Consider the following 9,782-nt stretch of genomic DNA (forward strand, 5'->3'; position numbering starts at 1 on the left):
GTCTCCTCCTTTGTATTTGCAAACCTGCTGGGAAAAGGTGGAGGAGCAACATAAGTAGAAACAAGAGGTTTAAAATTAGAATTTTTTACCGGGTCGGCCTTTTTGGGGGCTGTTTCACCCTCTTCTTTCTCTAAATCAGTTTCATGGGACACCGGTGATGGTGCCAGTTTCTCTACTTGTTTCCAACTTCGCATCTCAATAGCACTGACATTCTCCTAATGATTTAATGGTTGTGAAGGAAGTTTTCCAGCTGCTTGTGCTTCCAATTTTCTCACGGTAGTAGCTAATTGACCCATTTGTGTTCGTATGTCCTTCATATCCATCTCTGACTTTTTCTTATCTTGCGCCATCGTATTGAGAATAAGATTCAACTTGTCATCTATACTCATGCCTTGAGGTTCTTGTTGCGGCCTTTGCAAGAATTGGTACCCACCTTGTTGATTGAAAGGAGGATTAGAGACTGCAGCTTGCTTACCGGCGTAGCTGAAATTGGGATGATCTCGCTAACCGGGATTGTATGTGCTGGAATACGGGTAATATCTTGGCCTTTGCTGATTTTGGTACATTGCACTTGCTTGCTCAACATCTTCGGTGTGTGATGATGGTATGACGGCAGCTGCTATTTGTTGCATCATCTTCTCCATGTTACCCATTCTATGTTCCAAGTGTGAAGAATTTCCAACTTCATTCACCTTCCTTACCATTGGTTCATCTCTATTGAAGAATTTTTGCGTGTTTGCAGCCATGTTCTCTAACAAGCTTGTAGCTTCAGCAATGGTCTTGTTGGTGAGTGCACCACCACTAGCGGAATCAATCAAATTTCTCTCATTAGAAAGCAACCCTTCGTAAAGTATTGAATAATGAGTTGATCGCTAATTTGATGATGTGGACAGCTAGCTAAAAGTTTCTTGTACCGCTCCCAATACTCATAGAGAGTCTCTCTGGTTACTTGCCTAATACCACAAATCTCCTTGCGAATCACTCCTGCTTTTGATGCCGGAAAATACTTATCAAGGAACAACTTTTTCATCCCGTTCCATGTGGTTATACTCCCAGGAGGTGAGCAAAAGAACCATTCTCCTGCAGCATCTATAAGGGAGAAAGGAAACGTTGTCATCATAGCCATATCCGCATCTGCAGTTGCTTGCTTCAAACTAGTCACAACATGATGAAATTGTTTCAAGTGACGATTAGGATCTTCTCCCGCTAAACCTCTGAATTTGGGCAGCAGGTGAATCAATTGCGGCTTCAACTCAATGGTTCCGTTCAGCTGAATACATAAAGGTTGATGATCAAGGTTTGGAGAAGTGAGATCCTTTAGTGTTCTCAGAACAGGTGGTCGACCTCCCATTGTATTGTCTTCCTCTTTGTCCGAGTCCGAGAAATCACTAGACGAAGAACTAGGAGGAAGTGTAGTATTCACTGCTCGAATGAAGTCTTTTAGCAAAGTGCCCGAACGAAGACGTATACCAATAGGACTTGGTCTTCCCTTTCCACGCATTCACCAAAGAAATGGTACCTGAAAAACAGATTTCTTATAGATTGGATGAGTAGACTGAAGTTGAAAATAAATAAAAAAGTAACAACTAAGAATAAAAATAACAACTAAACTTTCCACCGCCTCCCCGACAGCTGCGCCAATTTTGACGAGGTGTCAACTCGCAAATAATAATTTTCTACTTCTTTTTACACTAGAAAGTAGTATAATGAAAGCAGATTCGTCCCAAGGGAGGTATGAAGTAAAAGTTGTTATGAAATTACTCTTAGCAAGATGATTTTGTTATAGAAATTCTGGAAATTGTAAAATTGTATTCAAATATGAGATGAAATTGATTAAAGTTTCATTCTCGGCCACGGAATATAAACCTAATTGATATATAACCACGTTCTTCGCATTATCTTGTTACTAACAACCCTAGGATAATTAGTACGCTCAACTATCCCGTTATTATCTCTTAAGCTCACCGGATACGGAAGCGCTCGATTACCGGTTTCTACTGCCAAGTTCCCTAGAGATACGCTTACTAGGTGTGACTTAAACAAATGCTCTAAGTTTTGTGAGATAAGATTGCTCCTAGTGATGAACTCAAAAGCATGAATCACCTGCTAGTGTCAATTTCTACATATGGATACTTAACAAAGTCCCATCATCAGTATCCACATATTGCTACTTATGTTTATCTTTCTAGACAATTACGGGTCGAATAAAATCTAAACTAGCAATAAAATTGTGACATAACTATTTAATTTCAAACTTAAACAATTAAGGAACAATCCATAAGCATTATTAGCATGGTAGAAATCAAACAATAACTAAATTTGCGAGAAAACGAGCTATTGCATATCAATTATGAGTTCATATTTCGGGCTTTGAAATCACCCTCAATCAAAAATAGTTTTACTTACTCATAGTTTTGGAGTTCATCATCAAATATAATTGAAATAAAGAAGATGAAAAATAAATATGAAAGCAAACCCTAGTTGCAGCTATATCCCAAAAGCTCCAAAATAAAAAATACGTCATTCTAAAGTTGTAGAAGACTTTTCCTTTTGTAGATCCTCTTGTTCCAAAATTAGGTCTAGTCTTCAAAGGTCCAATAGATAAGAGTCCACCAAGCCCAAGTTTGAGAAGAACCCATGTAGAAAATCTCTGAGTCAGCGCCAGAGTCAGCTGTTAACTTGTCTGAATAGGCTGAGTTGCCAGACCATAGTCTCTGTCATTTTGAAAAGGCCAAGCCTATGTTGCATCATCATTGCAACTCCATTTGTAATCCCAGTTCCGTTTGAATTCACCGGTGCCTTCACTTCAGCTGCAATTCATTCGAGCAGCAAACCAACTGCAACAACAGTTCACCACATACCACCACTAGAAACCACCATCTCAATGCACATCTCCCATGACTTCACTGTACAACATGACACCAGTACAGCTGCATCTGTTACAAATCACAGCTTCATCACTCCCTGCACTTCAGTTCATCTCAATAATAACAACCAATTTCTCCCCATATCCAACTTGTTAACAGCATCAGCAGAAACCCCAATATCCATCAGAAACACCAACACACTTCCATGTAATGAGCTCAAGCCATCTGAACTGCAACTTCACATACATTATAGCACCAACAGTTTGCAACTTCATTGGACCAGCCTAGCCATTATGACCATGGAAGCAACAAATTAAGCCACCTTAAATTCAGTAACTCCACCTGCAATTGCATATCATCACCTGCAAAGTCATTCCCAACTCTTCTCATAATTCAATTAGTCGGCCACAACACAATCCTCTAGTCTTAAACCTCCTGTTACAGCATATTCATCCATTGTAACTTGAAGACCTGTCCTAACATTCATCTACATTAGTACTTCAATTCAGCTTATCCTTCAATTGCCATCACCTGCAACTCAATTTGTTGACTGCAACAACAACTTTATTTCTGCATCATTTCCATAGTTCTAAGCTCCCCTGCCATTGCATGTAACATACAAGACCTTTAAACATCTCCAGCTCTGCAACAAAACCCACTTTTGTATCTTTGCATTACAGCACCAACAACACTATATTCCCTGGAAACTTTCAGTTCAACCACAGACTCGCAAGCATTCTAACATTCATTCATTAGAAGCACACAGACAACCACCATGTCCCTGTAATACTGCAACACCTGCAATTGCTCTAGGAGCTTCATTTCTGTACTGTTAATCCAGGTACCAACAACAGCTAGCTGATACAGATCCTTGAACCTTCTTAGCTTCACCTTCTCAATAAATTTCGAACCAGATCCATTTCCTTTGTCTTCTTATCACTTCTAACATCAAACCCTAACTCTTATTTCGACTGCACTACCATCAGCTTCTCCTTTATACTTGTTTGGGACTGAAATTCAACATAAACCCATCTTCAAATCTTCACTGATTCCATTGTAACTCATTAATTTCTTCTTCAACTGAGTTTTAAACATAAATTCAAAGAAAACCCACTTCATAGATCTTTACAGCAACCACACTTTCCTTCTTGAACTTGAGCATCAACTCTTCCCTCTTTTCTCGATCAGTAGCAGCACAAACAGATCCATATGTATCTTCTCATTGTTCCCTGTCTCAATTCGAAGCTCTCACTCTAGATTCAAATAGCATCAGCTTTGCAGCACCTCGATTCCTCCCTTTCTAGCAATTTCTCTGCATCTTAATGGTGCCGCCTCTCCTCTCTTGATTTCAGGTGAAATGAAAGAGAGATAAACCAATGATTAGGAAATGAATTGGATTTTTAGTTTTCTGTATGAATGGGATTGGATATATCCACCAAGGTGGAGTATATAAGGGGTATCTAGGATGACTTAAGGCACCCACAGATAAGATAAGGGTCAACCAAATGGCGACTCCCATGTAACTCGCATGCTCCCTTAAACTCCAATTGAACGCTTTCTCCTTCTGTCGAGTTCCTCCAACAACAACAACCGTCTCTTATTTCTCAGATTCACTTCTTCTCTTCAATGTCTTTTCATCATTAAAGTAGTCGTGCTTTTCAGACAGAAATTTGCATCATTAAAGCCGACATACTTTTCAGACAGAGATGAAGAAATAAAAGCAAATAATGAGAAATAGTTCGTCTCCAACAGCAGTTTCACATGAGATGAGGCTTTTGCGTTGTTTCTTCTTTTGTTCCAAATGACTCCAAAGTACCTAAACACTCAAAAGCAAACATAAGATATATAATTTACAAGAAAACTTAGCAAAGAAAGTATAAACAATAGATAATGTTAAGGTGTTTTAGACACCTATCAGAAACATTTGATGAGTTTAATCACAAAGTGTCTGAAATTGTTAATGCATCTTTTGCATTGGGTAAGACCATTCCTGAAAAGGACATTGTGATGAAAATTCTCAGATCGTTGCCATCTAGATACGATTCTAAGAAGCATGCCATCGTTGAAGGAAATAATCTCACAACATTGTCCAGAAATACTCTGGTTGGGAAGCTAAAGATCTTTGACCATGAGCACTCGTCCAAGTCTAGTAAGGATGTTGCTTTCAAAGCACTAAAGAACACTAAATTACTTGAGAAAAGTAAAAGTGTTTAAATCTCTAAAGATGATCTTTCTGAGGATGACTCATCAGATGAAGATCTTGACAAGTCAGTCTCGTTGATCACAAGACAGTTTAGGGATCTTCTTTTGAAGAGAAGTAAACATTTCTCCAGAGATGAATCCAAGTCATCAGATAAACCACATAATCGTGTTCCTCCTAAAAATAGGGATAATGATGAAATTGATGACGAGGATATGCCTCAGTGCTTTAAGTGTAAAGGCTTTGGTCATTTTGCAAACGGGTGTCCAAATCGAAAGAAATACACTAGGAACAAAGGTCTTGCTGCAACTCTTGATGAAATGTCTGACAACTATGATTCTAATTAAGATGAAAAATCAAGTATTGCACTTCTTTGTGAAATATAGATTTTGATAATTGTAACAATACATACATCAATCTTGATATTCTTTCAGAAGAAAACTCAACCAATCTGGAAGATAAAACTGACCTTTCTATTGAAAACTCCTTGAATAATGTTTCAGGTTCAACTATGTGTCTAGCAGCTTGCACATCTCAGATTCCTGAGTTATATTCAAGGTTGGCGTGCTCATATTTCTCTCTCGAAGGTCATGAACTATCAAAGTGGTACAAGTACAAACACAAATTGAGACATGTCAACAAACTTCAACGAATAGCAAATCGATTAGCAAACAAACTCAAACTTGTTCAAAAGACCGCTGAGGTATGTAAGATTTTATCTTCGTCTAAGAAGTTAGTTTCCAAGGATAAAACAATACCATTAGAGAATAAAGTATGGTCCAATCGTTTTGATAGACAGAGGTCTATAGATTCCTCTCAAGAGGAACATGGTGGACAGATTATTGTTCACCGCAACACAACTTGATTGTGTTGTTTTTTAGATCTTCTCTCATGTGCCTGATCAAAAGATACAAGGTTTTGCACCTCTCAGGCTTTAGGATTTTTTTTTTCTTTTCTTTTCTTAGTTTTGTTTTGATGCAAAATTGGAATTTCCTGTCTATTAATAAAGGAGGGTTATTCTCGACAATTCTACTCTCTCTAGGGTTCAGAATTGTGCGAGCACGAACCTATTAAAGGTTGCGTACCCCTACATTCCTTTTTCTTTCCTTGAAAATTCTTTTATCTTAAGACTGCTCGTTGAGTTGAATTGTGATTTACTCTCACAAACCCATACACTTATGGATACTCCAAGTATTATGTCTTCTGATAGAAAAGATGTTAATATGATTGTCAAGCCATCAATCATGAAGGAAAAAGAGAAATCTCCGTTGCCTCCAACTTTGAAAAGAAAAAGAAGGAATGTGAGGAAGCCAAGAGTTGTTCCTTCAAATTCTCAGAAGTTTTCTGATGTTCTTGAAGTATTGAAGGAGACACGAAAGGATATTCAACAGATAAAGGTTGTTGTAGTCAAGACTCTTGAGATTCATAAGGCCCTGGTCCGACAACATTCAAGAAGGTTTATTGATATTAAATCCTATATTCATGAACCTTATGTCCCAATGACTGTTGATGACAAGGAGTTCGGGGACGATAAAGAATTCTTCAAAGGTCTTAATGTCTAGTAAATCTTCTTATGAGAATTTTATTCTTGTGTTTTTAGGAAGAATAACTAGAGTTTGGAATAGCCATTATTGTGATTACACATAGCTATGTCCAACGTTTTCATCTTTATTGTTTTTAAATTTATTTGATTAAAATCTAAAAAATTGTTTGGAAGATGATTTTTGCAGTATTAATCTTTATGGTTTTATATATTGCAAACTTGTTATGGGATATGTGTGTTTGCGTCCGTCAACTATGATTCTCCCATACTTTGTCAAAAGTTAAGTCTTTCCTATGTCGATATACATGTATTAATAAAAGAATGAATGGGATTTTGACATTACAAAAGTTTTAAGCCTATTATATGTCATTATGCAAATATTGACGGAAGAGAGGATGAACTTTTGTTTACGAGGATTATGTCTATTGTATGTCATTGTGAAAATAGTGATGGGAAATAGAACGAATCCTTGTCTATTCCTCAGTATTGATCTTCCCTGATCCATATTTTATGTATATATTGTGCAGCTCCGTAAGTTCTCTTATGTCGAGCATGACTAATTGAATTGATCACACTCTTGTGGTAATTTAGTTGTGTATTCCGATTGAATTAATCATGGATTTTCTTGTAGTTAATTTAATTAAGTATTTTTGGATTCAAACTCATATTCGTATGTGATTTGTTATGTCCAAATAAATCCTTATTTTCTTGTGAAATTAGGTCGCTCTTGTTGTTATTTTTGGAATGACATTTTATGGGGGAGAGTTATTAATTGAACTTGTGCTTAATTGCCAAATCTTTGTGGGGAGTGCGGTTGTGGTATATTATAGGGGTTATCTTGTATCTTTATAAACTCCTTTATGAATGCATTTAGCTTCGACTATATGATGGCATCTAAAAAGTTGATATGTGCTTGCTTTCGGTCATGAAATGTCTCTATGGAAATTTCATTAGGGACCCACTAGTTTTCGTACCTTTGCCAATTTTATTGACAAAAAGGTGGAGAATTAATGTGCAGTTCACGCTACAAATACATATGGTTTTCAGATCATTATGTAAGGGGGAGTGGTTTCCATGTGAGATGGAGTATTGACTAAGGGGGAGTGATAATATCACCATAGTACTGTTGTCGAAGTTGTGATACAATTTAACTTTGATGTTGTATAATAATACTATGTCAGTGTATAAAAATGATTGAGAATTCTTGTTTTCTCATTGTTATGACTATGGGTTGTCAACAACGGTGATACTAAACTCACAACCTTTGGGATCATTGGAGTACTTGTAAGTGACGAAGATTTCGAGTAATGTTGAAGAACCAAGAAGATCAGGCATGTGGAAGAGAAGCTACAAAAGTTTGTTTATCTATTTTTGTATTCCATATGTATTGATAGCTTTGTCGCTAAAATTGACAAAGGGGGAGATTTTTAGAGCACTACTTGGTCGAACTCGCATGCGTTGCTATCTCAAGCATGTTTGTCAATGTTAGTGATCAAAATTATAAGTCTTGATTTCTAGTCTACTATTATCCAGGTCTCGGACTAGGATAAAAAGTGTAGTTGAGCTCAAGACTCCATGGCGGTCATCATACAAAGACGAAGAACTACTCAAGGAACTGGTGGAACTTCATCGACTAAAAGGTATGTGGAGACTTGAACTTATCTATCACTTAAAAGTCTATCTACTCTATCTCCTATCTTGAGACAAAGGTCATTTTTCTATATAGACTTTGATTATACACATTTGCTATTTCGAGCCGAGTTTATCTCGCTTATGTATTTCTCGAAAAATGTGTTGGTAAGCTTTAGCTTTGTCCAAGTTCATCTTTACTAGTGACGAAAGTCATGATAAGTTTCAATCACTTGAAAATGGATTTGACGAAAAATGGTTTGTGAACAACAACTATATAACGTCCTCTAAGAATGTTTCAATGATTGAAATGAGGGTTTAGATTATATAACCATTGTTGGATATAAGCATTATGTGGTAACTCATACATGTATAAGTCCTTATTCCTTGAACCAAAGTATGCGTACTTTGCTGCTCAGGAAAACCGGAATAGAGTCCGTGAACCCAGTCCGCGTACTGCCGGAGGTTCTCTTCCCGAGAAAATCTGCTGGAGTTTGTGAACTATTTACAAACTTATTCCGGGTACTTAAGTCCGATTACCAGTCCGCGTAATTAAGTTGGTTATTTTCTAAAAACGATTATTCGTGAACTTAAACTTATATAAACTAAGGAATGCAAGTTTGCAAATTGTGGCTATAAAGTTCATGAATTAAATCGTTTTGTTTCAATTGTGTCTATTATAAAGATCTAAGCAATTGAAAAACTCTCTAACTAGTTCATTTGAGTCATTTGAACTAGTTGTGGTAAAGAAGAATATGGTTGATATGAAAGTGCTCATATGGCTAACCATTTGGTTAACTACTGTTGAACCAACTAGATGTACATGTTTGGGTACGGTTACAAAAACCTAGATAAACGTGCATTTCATTTGTGTGTAACAATCTAAGTTTCGATCTAACGGTTGAAAGATATTAGCTTGAATCTAATCAGGTTTTCTTCTAACGGTGAATATTGAATGCTCCTGATTTGAAAGACTATATAAGAAAGAACTCTAGCAACTGGGAAAGCTAATCCCCACACCTCCTGTATGATACTAGTTGTATTAGCTAGAGTCGGTTCTCCTTTAATATTATGTTTCTTCCGAGACCCTGTAGGTTAACGACTTGAAGACTTCATTGGGATTGTGAAGCCATACCGATACTACTTTCTCGTAATTGTGTGATCTGATCTTGTTGTTTCTATCGTACTAAGTACAATCGTAAGGATTGGATTGAGATTGATTTCTCCGATAGCCAAGATATAAAAGTAGTTATAAACATATTCGTCTCATCGTTTGTGATTCCACAATATCTAGTTTCACCATCATACGATTTAGATTATTATGAGGCGATTGATAATACTGAGCTGTTCTTCGGGAATATAAGTCTGGTTTATCAATTGGTTCTTGTTCACCTTAATTTATGAAAAGACGAAACAAAAACTCGTAGGTATTTCTGTGGGAGAAGGATTTATCTATTACCATAGACTTTTCTATGTGATATAGATTTGTTTATTAAAGTCTTCGACTTTGGGTCGTAGCAACTCTTAGATGTGGGTGAGATCA

The 9,782-nt window shown here is 36.9% G+C and overlaps 1 protein-coding gene across 1 annotated transcript; it reads right to left on the minus strand.

The window, feature by feature from the left end:
• Window positions 1–215: 215 nt before the first annotated feature.
• LOC113324455 lies at window positions 216–1,501 on the minus strand. The gene is made up of 3 exons (XM_026572777.1): window positions 915–1,501; window positions 565–801; window positions 216–483 (listed from the first exon to the last, which is right to left on the minus strand). Exons 1-3 carry the CDS (start codon window positions 1,499–1,501, stop codon window positions 216–218), a joined length of 1,092 nt encoding a protein of 363 aa, XP_026428562.1.
• Between the last annotated feature and the right edge of the window lie 8,281 nt (window positions 1,502–9,782).

Source organism: Papaver somniferum, chromosome 11 (genome assembly GCF_003573695.1).
Source record: "Papaver somniferum cultivar HN1 chromosome 11, ASM357369v1, whole genome shotgun sequence".
Taxonomy (NCBI): Eukaryota; Viridiplantae; Streptophyta; class Magnoliopsida; order Ranunculales; family Papaveraceae; genus Papaver; species Papaver somniferum.